A 16,041-nucleotide genomic window follows, 5' to 3' on the forward strand; every position below is an offset into this window, starting at 1 on the left:
TTTACATAAATTTTCTACCAGACAACCAGAGAGGTGAAGGTTGAAACAAGATTTTCTTTCAGCGTGTCCTGTAAAGGTGAGCTCCCCGCTTCGCAACGGTTCATCTCCGGCGCCGGCGGTGACGACCCCGGTCCCCGCCGCGCCCGTTTTCATCTCCGAGATGGAGGAAGAGGGCGTGGAGTGCACGTGCGGGGAGGAGCAAGAGGACGAACACTGTCCGGCGGCGAGCCGGCGGGTCCTGCAGCCGCTGCACGTGCACGCGCTGCACCACACGTACGTGCCCGGCGTCAACGGCACGCGAGCGCCCCCCCTGCCCCACCCCTTCGCGGTGCGGCCCCCCGCCAGACCTGACGACCCCGATCTCTTTACCAGCGTCGTACCCCTGTACAATTACTCAGATTATGCGGACGACTACTGTGTCAAAAACATGTCGCGGGTTCCGATCTGTCCGCACCTACCGTGGACGGAGTTCGCGCCTGCGCCCCCCTCGCCGCCTCCACCCCCGTCGCCCCCTCCGATTCGTCCCTATCCGGTAGACGAGCCGGTGGTGAAGCGGGAGCCGGAAGACCCGGATACCGATCCAGAGGCCGGACTCGACGACCGGCCCGACGGTAAACCTAAACCAGACTCTTCGAAGGTTGAGTCCGAGATGGTTGGCGTCCCGAGCCTCGAGCCAAGCGAGCGGCTCAAGGCGCCGCTGCTCTCCAACGAAGAGGAGACGCAGTTCGGCAAGAACGAGCCTCACCCTCGGATGGAAGTCGAAGAGCAGTTCGAGACTGAACCCCAGGAGCACCGCACCGTCGAGAGAACGAAAGAGGTGAAGCCGGAGAAGAAAGAGGAGACGGTGGACGGGCGGACCCTGGTGGCGCTGTGCTCCCGCGCGCTGGACAGCACGCGCTACGACTACACGCAGATGAGCCGCGCGCCCGTGCTGGCGCTGCCGGAGCACGAGGGCGCGCTGCGGGCGGCGCTGGCGGGCGCGGCGGAGGGCGCGGCGGCGGGCGCGGCGGCGGGCGCGGTGGACGCGCTGGGCCGCCCGCCCCGCCCCGCGCAGTTCGCGGAGTGGCACGAGTGCGCCACGCTGGGCGACGTGCTGGCGCTGCCGTATGTCGTCATCGACTGATCCGACCGAACCTGTGCCAAACGGTCACCGACCAAGTGCCCTTATATTAGTTACGTAAGCTCCCGCTCTTGTATATATACACCGGTGCCGCTCGAATATGTAAATACGGACTCTGTCTCGCTTCCTCCGCCCCCCCCCCCCTCTCGCTCGCACACGACGCGAACACCTGGTACTCTCCTAGGATACGTTTTTGAAGGTGTCACCAATTTGTATAACGTTAAGTTTTGTGTAATACGACATCAACTACTGTAAGTTTGAAAGGAACCAAACTCTAAAGCTTCCTCGAGTACAAAACCGACACACGACACATCGAACAACGTGTAACAACAACCCCGGTCGATTTTTGTTAATTAACATCGATAATTATGATTACTTTAAGTAATGATTTACATGACAATAACAAATACCACACACACATATAACAGTAGATAATATGTAAGAATAAAGTTTCATATATACAAATCTTCTCTGGCGTGTGTGACTGAACTCTTCGTAAAAGGTTGACCGATTTTAGGCCTATTCAAGTGGAATGTTCGAGAATGGTTTAGAATCACAATTCGGTCCGCTACAAAAATGTTTCAAAATTTTTTATAATATAAAATTCTCGTTAAAGTTATTATATTATTCAACAATGTTACATATTAAAAAATTGTAAAAATTTTTTTTAATGTTTCTTTTTTGTCAATACTTATTGGGACTTTAAATGTATCTTTTATTTGCTTCACTCTTGCATAACTTGTTTTATATTTATACGGAGTGTGACTATAGTCCGTCCGACAAGTGATGATATACAACATTGAAATATATTTTTTTACGTCTTTAAAAATACCAGCTGTATATAGAATATCGGCTTTGTACTTATTTATCTCTAGTTTTTGTTTCTGCGCTTTAATACTAAATTTAAATTTGGAAGTGCGACTTGAAAAGTCGAAATCCGACTTTAAAGCTCTATTGTCGGGCTTTTTTTTCTCATTACTGCATAACGAGCCATTGCTATTCAATTAACGTTGTCTTTTTATACTAAATTTTATATTGTACACGCTTCTACCAATAATGTCCCTATAGTATGCCTCGCTTTCGCAGGGTTGTTGTTACACGTCAATAGGAAACTGGACAGTTCTAGTTTTGTCCGAAAACCGGCTACATTGCGTGTGACGTCATTTGTGGCCAAACCAAACTATAGATCCTTCACAATGATCAATCACATAAGACCTCGTGCGCTGTTATCGGTTTACAGCTTGACAGGAAAAGAAAATCCAATAGAATTATTCGATATTATTCAGTGGTTAATGATATTAATCGTTAATATCATACAAAATAGCGATTGAACGATTTTAAAATAAGTAATTATGATCTTGATTGATGATTAAGCGAAACGGAATATGTATGTTTGTTTGCAATTAAGTTGTATATACATATGTTTAAGTTTGATGTTTGAAATGTCCCGTCACACTTATGTGAAAATGGTCTTTTTTTTTTTTAACGTTTTGTGATATCACCTTTTGTATTTGATGTTTTGCTTTCAAAATGAGTTTTTCCTTTTTTGTTAACTGTACAGATTTTTTCGATAAATTAACTCTGTTTGCTGTCAACTGTACTCTGAAGTCGTTAACATATTGAAAGCAAAGTAACAAGATATTTTGTAAAAAAAAAAAATTCGACACGAATTCATTATATTGAAATGTTAGTTTAAGAAGTGCTCTCACTCGTTATGATGATTGGCATCATTTGATAGACAATCAGCAGCCTCTCGTACCCGAATGTGATGAAACAAAGGAAAATAAACCTTAACGTAGTTAGTTAAAGTGTTACAATTGTATATACAAATAATGGATCCACGCATACAACATAATGTTGCCGACGGTGAATTAAAAGTAAATTTAAAAAATTTAGCTGAACTAATTCAGTTGTTTTTGTTGACGGCACTAAACCTTTGGTACAGTAGATTGGGGGAATCGGGACGCTTTCCAATTCCAACACACATTTCAGCGGTTTTTCTTAGGTTAATACCAATAAAATTGAGTTTAAAACGGTTCCAGAGGTTAAAATTGTCATATACGATGCGTTATTATGCATAGTTCATTGATAAATATACACAAAAACTTAAAAAACTAGCTTGACCTGATCCACCTTGGCTTTTGGGGTGATTCGGGTCACGTATGGGGACAATAGAGTTTTTCGATAGGGGTGGCACTGTTTAGTTGTTAGGTAGGTAGTTAGTTACCTTTAGGTAATTAACTTTTCAATATCTTTAATCAGTTACAAAGCTCTGATGACTAAATTAAACTACTTAGTATTCATAAGCACTAAATAAAAGTCCTTTTCAATTCAACAAATTTAAATCTCACAAAAGCATCGTGACAACTCAGACTTGTCCTTATTCTACCCCTAGTCCATATTCCCCCCAATCTACGGTACGGTCAGCAGATTCGGAAGTTCAAATGGGATTGTTAAGTGTCAATCTGTATTCACTCCACGGTGTATTAATGGGTGTGTTTGTCACGCACACAGCATCGCCACCACTCGGCGATATTCCGATGTGTTCGATTTGTGTATAATAATAATAATAATTGAGTGTAGTTACGGACGTCGGGACGCGGGCTCGCCCACACCCTCCCCCCAACCTATCCAGTCCCCCCGCCCCTCCGCGAGCCAGCGTTCAAGACGCGCAAAGAGAAGATTGACCAAAAAGAAGAAAAAGAAAATATGTGTATTTTTGTAATAAAGAAACGTTATAATATTAATTGAAAAAAAAAATGTGATTCCTTGTAAATAAAAATTGATTGAGAATTTCTGATTTCTTTGGTTAATAAATAACGAAATAAATGTGCGTTTACCAAGTAAAATTATGTTATTAGACATATGAGGTTGTCAGGGCAAAAGTAGCCTAAGTTTATCATAGTTAGTATGGAAGTGATGAGGTTTGAATCTACTCTTACACTGCTTCGTTGGCAAAAACAATACGCGCCAAAATAAACATTTTTACAAATCTGTTATCTATGGGTCAAACTAGGGATAGGTCGGTTTTGCATCAAAATTGATTGTTTTTAAAATAAATTTCATTATCTAAGCAAAAGAATTTGAAAATTTCTGCCTTAGGTCACTTTGGTGCTGACGGTCTCATATATACTTATGTATAAAAATGAATGTATTTCTAACGTTACACGGATTGGCTCACTGATTCACATGCGCCGCGCCCCAAGCAAGATTGTGCAGCTCCGCGGAGTCTGTAGGCAGTTGTTTTCTAAACACCTCACGTATACCTGCCCACTATCAGTGTGCTTAGTGCGAGTTTTTTAACGTTCACGATAACGTAAAAGTTAGCCCAATTTTGTATGCAGTTGGAACAGCGCCCCTAGCGGCAAACGATCCCATTCCATACAAATATGAGCCAACTTTTACGCTTTCGAGAACGTTAAAAAACTCGCACTAAGCACACTGATGTTCGTTTATACCACGAAGCAAAAAAGCGTTTCGTTTTGAGGGATCAATGATGACCCAAAGCTTATTGAGGCTCCGACCTCAAATTCGTTCCGCCAGACGTCAGAAACTATTGGACATTGTCGTTGTCATAGCGGTATGTTGACGTTATTGTGACCAATGTTCCGCGGAGTGTGTCTTAATACAGTTTTACGAATGAAGGGTGCCTTTGAAATGATCTCGTCTGCGTGGACTGCCTTCTCAACTGATAACGTGAAAGCGAACATGGCATATCAGCGTGCTTAGTGCGAGTTTTTTAACGTTCTCGATAGCGTAAACGTTAACTCTTTGTATGGAGTTGCAACAGCGCTCCTAGCGGCAAACGTTCAATTCCATACAAATTTGAATTAACTTTTACGCTATCGAGAACGTTAAAAGCTCACATTAGGCACACTAGTGCGAGTTTTTTAATGTTTTCGATAGCGTAAAAGTTAGCTCATATTTGTATGGAATGGGATCGTTTGCCTACGTTTGCCGCTAGGGGCGCTGTTCCAGCTGCATACAAATTTGGATTAACTTTTACGCTATCGAGAACGTTAAAAAACTCGCACTAAGCACTCAGATTGTCTACACGCGCTACTCCTTGGCATTAAACAATTCAAATGTTACTTTATCACAGAATATTATTTCGTAATACATTTTCGATACATTTTAGTGTTACGGTGGTTAGTTACCAGTTTGAACAATTGTTGAATTATATATATATTTAAAAAAAAATATTGATCTGTACGCGACTGTACGCGCTGTCTTAAGAGAAAAATACAGGGTGCATTTGTGTATTTGAGAACAAAGCGAAACGAAAACACTCGGGATTGAGAATCGAGAGGTTCGGTCGAATTTAAATCATTCGGTTTTTTTTAAACGATTATATCGAGAGGTTAAAGGTTATTCGGCTTAAGCGAAATTTCTCTTAATACGCGACATTTATCTTTGTAATTAAAGGTCCGTTTTATTTGGTATTAACATTTATCAGCATCAACAGTTCGATGTTTTTAATTGAACTTCAATTAAGTTTACCCCATTCAAATAGTTGAAGTATTTTTTTTTTGTGTATTATTATATTTTTTCCAAATTTCAAAATTTAAATGGCTCTGCCGTGAAGTTGCAAAAATTTCTCAAATTTAAAACCTACAAGCGTATAATTAATTATTTACTGCAATACAACAAAATTGAGTGTTTGTTTTACAAAAATTGTTCGATTCCCAATAGTGATAAACGTCTTTATAAACGCGCTAAATTTCGACAACTTTGTTGAATTTTTGTTTTTTAATTTCAATGACATTTTGACGAATTTGATATTGTCCCATAAAACAATTTGTATAGTATTGTATGATTTAAGTGATTTATATCGGAGATGAGCGTATGAGTGCCGCGCCAAGGGACCGCTATGTCGCATCAGGCAAACGGATCACGTCTAGAGATAAGCAGTAATCGTATTGTTGTTTTTAGCTTTTAATTTTGTTGTACGATTGTTTGGGCGTTGAAGAAAAATGTTTTTCTATTTGTTTAGTAAAGAATCGGGCGAATCGTCTCTAAGACTATATCCGTTTTGTCATATCTAAATCAATATCAAATTTGAAAGTCGTTATAATCATACTATCTAGCCGAGAAACAGAGATATCTTAGCGTTATTTTACGTTTTACCAGAACGTGTAAAATCGTAAAGTACTTAAAGCGTATTAAAATTGTAAAATATTTTATAGGTAACCCTTCTATAACACGGTAGATACGTTCCTACAAAGGTCCGCGTTGTGCGAAACCATGTTATATGAGACTAGAAGTCGGTACAAAAACGTGGGTACTTTTGTGAATGGAACATCTCAACTATGCCTCTATGTATGTTTTTAATTATTATACATAAACAAATAGCTGTAAAATTTCGCTTATTCCCATTATATTGTCTGTTCATGGTTCCTAATGTAATTTTCTAAATAATTTTAAACAAAAATCTCGTTATCGTGTTGTAGAATGACCGCGTTATAACAGGGTTTTGGATTATTTTTCTTTCCGTGTTAGAGTGAAACCGTGTTATAGGGAGTGTTAATTGTTCATTGAATTTTCTTGATACCGTAAAATCTCTTATCTAAATGGTACATTCAAGTATGTTTTGTTTCGGAGTTCGTAAACACGCTTCGAACCTCGAATCGAAGTGATGATGGGACCACGTATGTCCCTCTATTAGAAATTAGGGTACAGCGTTTTGATACACGAAATTTAATGAAGTGATGTTTCGTTAAGATCTGTGTGCTTAGTGCGAGTTTTTAACGTTTTCGATAGCGTAAAAGTTAACTCGTATTTGTATGGAGCTTGGAACGTTTGCCTACGTTTGCCGCTAGAGGCGCTGTTCCAATTGCATACAAATACGAGTTAACTTTTACGCTATCGAGAATGTTAAAAAACTCGCACTAAGTACACTGTTGAAAAGACATGAATAAATTTGGCTCGCGCAGCCTCGAGTGTACAGGGTTCGTTATTGTCGGTCACGTGTGGCATTCCGCTGTGTGTGTGCGGTATCAATAAATAGATTTGACCAAATTTTTTTTTATTCATCTTTCCGTTACATGTTGTTTCATTCCATGAGAATTGTGGATTTAGTGATTTGATAAAAAATTTTCGTCCCGATATGTTGTAACCAAAAGTGATGCTAGTTGATTTGTCGCGTGTCTGCGCGAAGGTCCGTCGTAGACGCGTCCGTAATTACGAATGTGAAACCAAACAAAAACAAATGAGCGCTCTGTAAATCACTCTACTCTTTGAAATATAACACATTCGCAGTTTCGAACGAATCTCGATGGGTCGCGTGTGATTGATACTATCTCAATATCTTTAAGTTTCTCGTCCGTGTGGTTGTTTCCACGTGAAAATGTAAAGAGAAAATGTTTGTTGGTTGTGTGTCGCTCTGAACTATATAGTTAGTGTAAACGCGTGTTGGTTTGTCGTTGATGAGACAGAGGCGAAGTGTGCGCGGAGGGAGAGGCCTTATGTACGAGGGGCGCGGGCGACGCCGGGCACTGAGCTTGTATAGGTATCCGCAGGCTGCCTTCAAGGACTCGATCCGAAACTTTGGTAAAATATTATATAAAAGCGAAATATATGTGTTTTTATTACGATTACATTCTTTTATTTCATTGACTTACCTTTCATGATATCAAAAGGAGTATTGCACCTAAATCAGTGCTTTTAGGCCCTTCAAGCACCGGTCACTAAACTCTTCGATCAGTGGGTGTGATTGTGGGTACAATTTTTCCTTATTAGGATGGGCAAGGGGATCTAAGCTCATACATCCTTGTCTGTTCTAAATAATTTCTGAAATATAACCCATACATACAACTCACTGAGTTTCTCGTCGGATCTCCTCAGCGGGTCCCGATTCCGATCCAGTGGTAAATTCTGCGAAGCGCTGCTCTTGCTAGGGTTAATGTTAGCAAATTAGCACTTACCCGTACGAGAGTAGCTGGAATAGCCTCAGACTACCAGCGAATAGGTAGGAAGAAATAGCACCTAAAAGACACGTGCATACCTTCATGTCGTGAACAGCTCAAGCCTTATAGAGCACCAAGTCCAGTAGTGCTAGGCGTAGGAACCGATGCTATGCGAATTTCTTCAGAATTTTTTGATAAAGGTACACATTGTGGGACGTACGGTTAGCTAACAAGTTTTTGTTGCTTATTTCAACCGCGAAGAAGTTATGTCTCGTTTGAAAGGTAGAACAGTGGTTAAACAAGTGATCAGTTGTCCCGAATCCAGGGATATCATTTCTGTGATTCCGGAGGCCAAAGTTACCATGCTGCGAACCTGTGTCAATAAGGAAAGACAATAATGCAATAAACTGGCTAAAAGCAATAAACGATATTTAACCATCTGCCTTGTAAGAATTTCAGTATGAGATTTGGTTTAGTAGTTTTCTTCAGATAAGGTGGGGATTTCACAAACAATTTTATAAAAAAATTGTGTAGAGAAACAATGTGAATGATGTTATTTTTTATATTTATTGTTTCTCAAGTCTTGACCGAGTTCATTACAGAATCGTGTGCTCCAAAGTACTTGAATATAATAATTGAGAACAAGCATGCTCAGTGATCTGGTCGACCCAATTTAGGATTCCCCGTTTCACGGGTAGGGTAGGTAGATACCAACCTAAATAATTTTAAACATAGAAATAATAAAACCTAGAGAGCAAACTAATCTGCTTATCACTCAGTTTGCCTGATGTAGGAATCGAACCCACGACCCTCGGCCCAACAAGGGTGCTAACTACTGCACCAAGGTTTTAGTCAAATCAGAATATAATGTTAACTTGAGGGTTTGGCTCCGGAAGTGTCTGTAAAGGGGAAGCAGATGACCCTGGTCACAGGTATACCAAGATATACTTGCCTCCTTGAGGGCATCAATAAAAAATACTTTAGATTCACTTTTAATCCTAATAGTAACTTATTCTCAACTGACAAAAAAAAATTCAGTTAATAAATTTTATTGATAAAAAATTACATATAAATAGTCTATTTATACACAATTTCGTAACTTAAAAATTCCATCGATGGCACTTATTAGTTTCACAACAATAAAATTGATTAAAATATCTGGAGATTCAAGTTCTGTTACATAGTATACTTAAGTCTACACTTTCTTTCAATTATATTCTTACATTAAAAACTATGCCATTTGATTTTTTATAATAAGTATATTAAATTTCACATTTTAAATAACAAATCAATAAAAATTTAATTGTTCTCGGATTAATTGCAAATAATAAGTAGGTAACTAAATTCATAGAAGAAATGTCCCTTATTTCAACATGTACCTATGTGCCTAGAGTAAATTTTACTACCAAACTTTACAATGGGATTCTTTATGCGTTTTATTTTGAACTTTTTACATATTTTTATTTACTTTAACTCAGTGTAAAGAAGTAATTTTCGATTGAGAATAGCATTGCATTGCTTTAAAGTTTATAGGTAGGTAGGTAATAAATAAAAAATGTTGTGTTTAACGTCAAGTTGACATCTTTCAAGTTTGACAAGTGATACTGACAGCATGATATCTAGCGCTGCAAGTATTATGCAATAGGTACCAAACACTTGACTTTTACAGTTACTGTTTGAGAGTTACTCTAGTATTAAATAAATGCAATGAAATGTAAAGGTGGTTTTATTTTTATAACGTTTGTTATATCGAAAACTCGAATGAAGGCAGATTAACAAATTTTAAAATTAATAAAAGAAATTAAGAGCTCCATATTATATACACAATATATTTTTAATTTAATTTTCATTACTGTGATTTATCAGATGCAAAATGTAAAATCACAATACAACCACTTAGATGTTATATAGATTGTGACATTTTTTATAATTCAATAGAAAATACGATACTGATTCACGCTACTAGAAGACAGAATTGCAAGGGTAACGGCAAAGCCACAGATTAATATATTAGTTACTACGGGCCAGCCGATAAAATTCAATTTCATCAGTTCACTTGGTAAACATCCATTCAATTGACAAACATTTTTTTATTATTGTTTTGATTCCATAATGTCCGATCATTTATTGGGATTGTATTGTGGGAATTTTCTAGTAAACGTTAACGTTAGAGTGTAAAAAATAAAACATAGCGTTTACATTTCAATGCACTTCCGCGTAAATACGGTGATCTACATGATAACACAAGGCATGGCGCAGCACAGCGGCAGACAGATCGGGACGGCGGTCTTCTTCTCGGAGTGCTTCTCTTTCATGCGCGAGCCGGACTCGTACTCGTACATGCCGCGGCCGGAAGCGTACGCGCCGCCGCCCTGCATCGCCTGCAACATGCGCCTCTCAAATATTACTGTCGGGCAGCCCACAGATATTTTTTTTTGGTACAATTTTTCCTTATTAGGAAAGGCAAGGGGATCTAAGCCCATACATTTAAGCCCATACTTAATACTATATTGTTTACATAATGATTGTATTTTTTTTTTGTTTAACGAAACGACACGTAGCCCATATGATAAAAGTGGTCTTTTTTCCCTACATATTCTAGTAATCTCGAGGGATCATATTAGATTCACAGATTGAGTAGGTGAGCTCACATGGCTCAAACCTGACGACGTTGCTAAAATTAACCCTAGCAAGAGCCGTGCTGCGCAGAATCTACCATTGGATCGGAAACTCCGTGAACTGTCTGTGGGTTAGTTTACTCGTCGAACCGTTCGTCGCAAGCGACGGTAAAAAGTGTCATTGACATGAACATTGACATAGTCAATGATAAAAAAAAATGGATTTAAAATTTTAGAACCGCTGTTATTGTTAAGCTACTAAGAAGCTACTCACGCTAGACTGGTATCCGGCTGACGTCACTAAGGGCGCGTCCTTCTTGGCGAAGGGCGTGTGTCCCGGGGGGTAGTACACGGCGGGCCCGGCCACGTTCTTGGTGCCGGCGATTAGGGTCGACTTGTTGCTGGGCGCGTCCCGGGACTGGGTGGAGCTCTCGTGCGTCACTTCCGTTTTACGACGGACCACGCCATCCGGCTGGGTTGGGAAGCGCTGGAATAAAGGAATAGTAAAAGTTTTTCGCACCGCGCGCGCATTATCTAAAAAAGGCTATTTAATTCAAAAATACTGGTTTTCGCAAAACTTTGCTATTCAACTTGTGTGTGTGTCCGTGTGTCTTAAACTCCAGCATCCAGAACAGTGCCCCGGGGACAGAAGACCACAAAATATATCAAGCAATCATTTGTGAGTACCTTCCCCTTTTTAGTCGGTTTAGTTTTCTGGGAATTTAAATTTAACTCAACAAACTTGTTTATACAGCCCATAGACATCTACAACGTAAATGCGCCACCCACCTTGAGATATAAGTTCTAAGGTCTCAGAATATTTACAACGGCTGTCCCACCCTTCAAACCGAAACGCATTACTGCTTCACGGCAGAAATAGGTAGGGCGGCGGTACCTACCCGTGCGGACTCACAAGAGGTCCTACCACCAGTAATTACGCAAATTATAATTTTGCGAGTATGATTTTTATTACACGATGTTATTCCTTCACCGTGGAAGTCAATCGTGAACATTTGTTGAGTACGTATTTCATCAGAAAAATTAGCTGCGGGATTCGATCACCGGTGCATCGCTCGACACGAATGCACCGGACATCTTTAGGCCACGACGACTTCAAATCTATCTGAGAAATAAACAAAAAAATTAACGAAACTCAACTCTGATTTTGGTCAGTGCGGGCTCACAAGAGATCCTGCCACCAGTAAAAATATAAACATAGTTGAATAACTTAGCTTAATAACCACTTACAGCTTCAGGGAAGTCGGCGAGTAGATCGTCCAGTTTCTTGGGCGTCTGCTGGTCGTGCGGGGGCGAGGGGGGCAGCGGGGAGGGGGAGCGGGTGGAGCCGCGGGGGAAGGGGCCCGGCGAGGGGGAGGCGGGGAAGCGCTGCGTCGCGTTGTGCGAGGAGTACGTCGTCTCGCTGTATTTGTAGCCCGATGGACCCTGCGACAGAGGGAATAATGCCTTCATGAAAATCCAGAGCATTAGAAATAGCTAAAGGCCATTTTTTTAAATCTCCACACCGTCATTTTCAGACATATTGTCGTAATGTTTTGCTAAAATTCAATTGTATAATCTGAATAATATATTATGCTTATTATATCATCTAATATATTATGCTTATGATAATACATTATTTTATTTATTGAACTTAATACACGCGTCACGATCTTGGTCTGGGATGTCATCTCGGATCCTCCCGATCCACTAACGGTGCTTTTAGGTACTTCAAGCACCGGTCACCGTTCTCGTCGAACCCGTCGCTTGCGACGAAGGGCTCGACGAGTAAATTAACTCTCAGACACAGCCCACTGAGTTTCTCGCCGGATCTTCTCAGTGGGTCGCGTTTCCGATCCGGTGGTAGATTCTGCGAAGCACGACTCTTGCTAGGGTTCGTGTTAGCAACATCGTCAGGTTTGAGCCCCGTGAGCTCACCTACTAAAGTTAGGGTTACGCTGACATAGCCGCTAGGGCTATCAGCTTAGGTAGGATAAAAAAGGTCTGGGATGAACTTCAAAACTAACTATCCGATTTTGAATATTTTAAAAAAATTCCAAATGTATGCTTTAATCCAACTGGAGCTATGCAAATGTATGTTTCTCCATAATTGGATGCATATGTAATTAAACTAGTAGTCGACTAGGAGTCAAAATTCGACTATAAATAATTAAAGTTATAGGTTTGTACAATATTATTATTCTATAGTCAAAGACTATTATAATATACTTCGGACTTTTTGGCGGGAACGCGAGGAGTGAAGTTGTGTGATTTGTTTTATTTTGTCTATTTAGTGTTTCTTCAGGTTTAAATGTGTAACAATGGTGGTTTATTAACTGTTTAATATCTGTGAAAGTGCACAAATGTGGGAAAATGAAACAAAGCTGCTGGACGTAACTTCTCGGGTTCCTCCAAAAAGTCCACTGAAAAAATCTCAGTAAATGACCACCATTTTACTGCGATTATATTTCATCCCATATCATCTCATTTCATTAAATTTCATCCCAGTTGATTAATGTCTCAAATTAATCATCTTCATTTCATTTCACTCTATATTATCATTTTTCATAAAATTAAGAATATAAAGTAAAATAAGACATGACTTAAAGGTCTTAGTTACCAGGTCATAAAATCTCTTAAAAAAAAATAATATACTTCTATAATCACAGATTTCGCCAAGACTACACTTTAGATATACCGGTAAAATGGGGCGATTAGGGATTGAAAGGCGAATCGGGAAAAAACCGGAAAAATCTTTCGACGCTCAATATAAGTTTTATATTCGTTGCAAAATCTTCCATTTTTTTGTAGTTTAATAGTAGAATGTTGATAGTTCACAAAACAACTCTGAATATGCATGATAATAGCTGCTAACTTATAAAAAATCGCGTTTCAAATTAACTTCCTGTGGTGGTAATTATTTTAGTGCTAGAAACTTTGCTCTCTTTTAGTTATTTGATAATAATAGAAGACGACTATGATTTATAAACGTTATTTAGTGTTTGAACCAGCATATATATTAAAGGTAAGTCTCAGTTGTTATTGGTTTTAATGTATTTGATTAAATAAAAATACATGTAAAATCTGTTGTTTTTGGGGATATTGGGGACGTCTTAGGTACAAATAACAACGAAAAAGGGGTCAATTGGGATGAGAATACGTGAAATGGAAACGACCTAAGTATAAATAGGTATAGGTTTGTAGGGTTGTCTATGTAGTTATAACAATATTTTTTTAATTTGTTGGTAAAAATCTGGTTTATCGAAGCGAAATTGGGAATAAGTCTTTAGTTGAAATAAATAAGCAATTCAATATAAGTAAGTCGATTTTGCAGAGACATGTAACAAGATCAATGAAATCTCAAGGTGGACAAAAATGTCTAAGTAATACATAATAAAATATTTAATATTTGTTCAGAGTGGGGGTATTCATCTGATTAATCCATGGAATAACCGACACACCTAATCTCTTAACCCAGATAGAAATATCAGCCCCTAAGTACTTACCAAGAACGGAGAAATATAAACCGTTTCTAAGAAAGCCCACTATATAAGTGTAAATATATATATATATATATGTTGTTGTTACTGCACTGTCGATTGCACCTATAATTGAGGTGATGTCTGCCATGTACTTTTGTCAGTTTTTAAATATTTTTTATTGATGATCACTTTGTTGGTGCAACTGAATAAATAAATTAATTAAAACTATATATAAAAATAAAAGTAGTGCCAACCCTAGCAAATTTCTCATTTCGTCCCAATTAACCGCAATTTTCGGGTAAATAGGGATTACACCTATTTTTGCATTTTTTGCTTAAACTGGAATGCTAGTTGCATAATTTTAAATTAGACAACAAAGATGCCCCCAAGACTCAATCATTTTGATCCTGATATAGCATTATATACATCAACAACTACCTTAAAATTGCTCATAAAGTTGGAATTTGTCCCTAATCGCCCCATTTTACGGTACCTATGTTAGTAAAGACAAACAATACCGGTAAAATGGGGCGATTAGGGATTGAAAGGCGAATCGGGAAAAAACCGGGAAAATCTTTCGACGCTCAATTTATGTTTTATATTCGTTGCAAAATCTTCCATTTTTTGTAGTTTAATAGTAGAATGTTGAAAGTTCACAAAACAACTCTGAATATGCATGATAATAGCTGCTAACTTATAAAAAATCGCGTTTCAAATTAACTTCCTGTGGTGGTAATTATTTTAGTGCTAGAAACTTTGCTCTCTTTTATTTATTTGATAATAATAGAAGACGACTATGATTTATAAACGTTATTTAGTGTTTGAACCAGCATATATATTAAAGGTAAGTCTCAGTTGTTATTGGTTTTAATGTATTTGATTAAATAAAAATACATGTAAAAATCTGTTGTTTTTGGGGATATTGGGGACGTCTTAGGTACAAATAACAACGAAAAAGGGGTCAATTGGGATGAGAATACGTGAAATAGAAACGACCTAAGTATAAATAGGTACAGGTTTGTAGGGTTGTCTATGTAGTTATAACAATATTTTTTAAATTTGTTGGTAAAAATCTAGTTTATTCGACGAGAAATTGGGAATAAGTCTTTAGTTGAAATAGATAAGCAATTTAATATAAGTAAGTCGATTTTGCAGAGACATGTAACAAGATCAATGAAATCTCAAGGTGGACAAAAATGTCTAAGTAATACATAATAAAATATTTAATATTTGTTCAGAGTGGGGGTATTCATCTGATTAATCCATGGAATAACCGACACACCTAATCTCTTAACCCAGATAAAAATATCAGCACTGTCGATTGCACCTATAATTGAGGTGATGTCTGCCATGTACTTTTGTCAGTTTTTCAATTTTTTTTATTGATGATCACTTTGTTGGTGCAACTAAATAAATAAATAAATTAAAACTATATATAAAAACAAAAGTAGTGCCAACCCTAGCAAATTTCTCATTTCGTCCCAATTAACCGCAATTTTCGGGTAAATAGGGATTACACCTATTTTTGCATTTTTTGCTTAAACTGGAACGCTAGTTGCATAATTTTAAATTAGACAACAAAGATGCCCCCAAGACTCAATCATTTTGATCCTGATATAGCATTATATACATCAACAACTACCTTAAAATTGCTCATAAAGTTGGAATTTGTCCCTAATCGCCCCATTTTACGGTATTCAATTTATTCTCAATTTCTACGCAGCCTGTAAACATTGTTGCTTATATTATATGCTATTTATTTATTGTCAAACTTTTCTTATTCATTTCATATTTCTCCGTCAGCGCAATTTTCGTAAAAGGTGTAGTGTGTTAATTAGAACTAAATAACAAGGATTCTCTACAACTATCATTGTTGTATCTATTTCTTAAATGTATCTTGAGGTGGCCAAGAAAATGAA

General features: G+C 38.4%; 2 protein-coding genes across 6 annotated transcripts in view; one reads left to right on the plus strand and one right to left on the minus strand.

Moving 5' to 3' along the window:
• The window catches only part of LOC101740855 (uncharacterized), a 33,386-nt gene extending 25,673 nt beyond the window's left edge, over nucleotides 1-7,713 (plus strand). For all 3 annotated transcript variants that reach the window (XM_038021030.2, XM_038021029.2, XM_038021031.2), the window contains exon 10: nucleotides 63-7,713. In XM_038021030.2, the coding sequence (XP_037876958.1) occupies nucleotides 63-1,123 (1,061 nt within the window). In that variant the 3' untranslated portion in view covers nucleotides 1,124-7,713. The remainder of the gene's footprint in view (nucleotides 1-62) is intronic.
• Nucleotides 7,714-9,058: 1,345 nt separating this feature from the next.
• LOC101738114 (mucin-2) overlaps nucleotides 9,059-16,041 on the minus strand; it is a 50,223-nt gene continuing 43,240 nt past the window's right edge. For all 3 annotated transcript variants that reach the window (XM_021346225.3, XM_012697872.4, XM_004923549.5), the window contains exons 12-14: nucleotides 11,892-12,086; nucleotides 10,918-11,130; nucleotides 9,059-10,406 (exon numbers count right to left, since the gene is read on the minus strand). In XM_021346225.3, the coding sequence (XP_021201900.1) occupies nucleotides 10,257-10,406; nucleotides 10,918-11,130; nucleotides 11,892-12,086 (558 nt within the window). In that variant the 3' untranslated portion in view covers nucleotides 9,059-10,256. The remainder of the gene's footprint in view (nucleotides 10,407-10,917; nucleotides 11,131-11,891; nucleotides 12,087-16,041) is intronic.

This window comes from Bombyx mori, chromosome 27, assembly GCF_030269925.1.
Source record: "Bombyx mori chromosome 27, ASM3026992v2".
Taxonomy (NCBI): domain Eukaryota; kingdom Metazoa; phylum Arthropoda; class Insecta; order Lepidoptera; family Bombycidae; genus Bombyx; species Bombyx mori.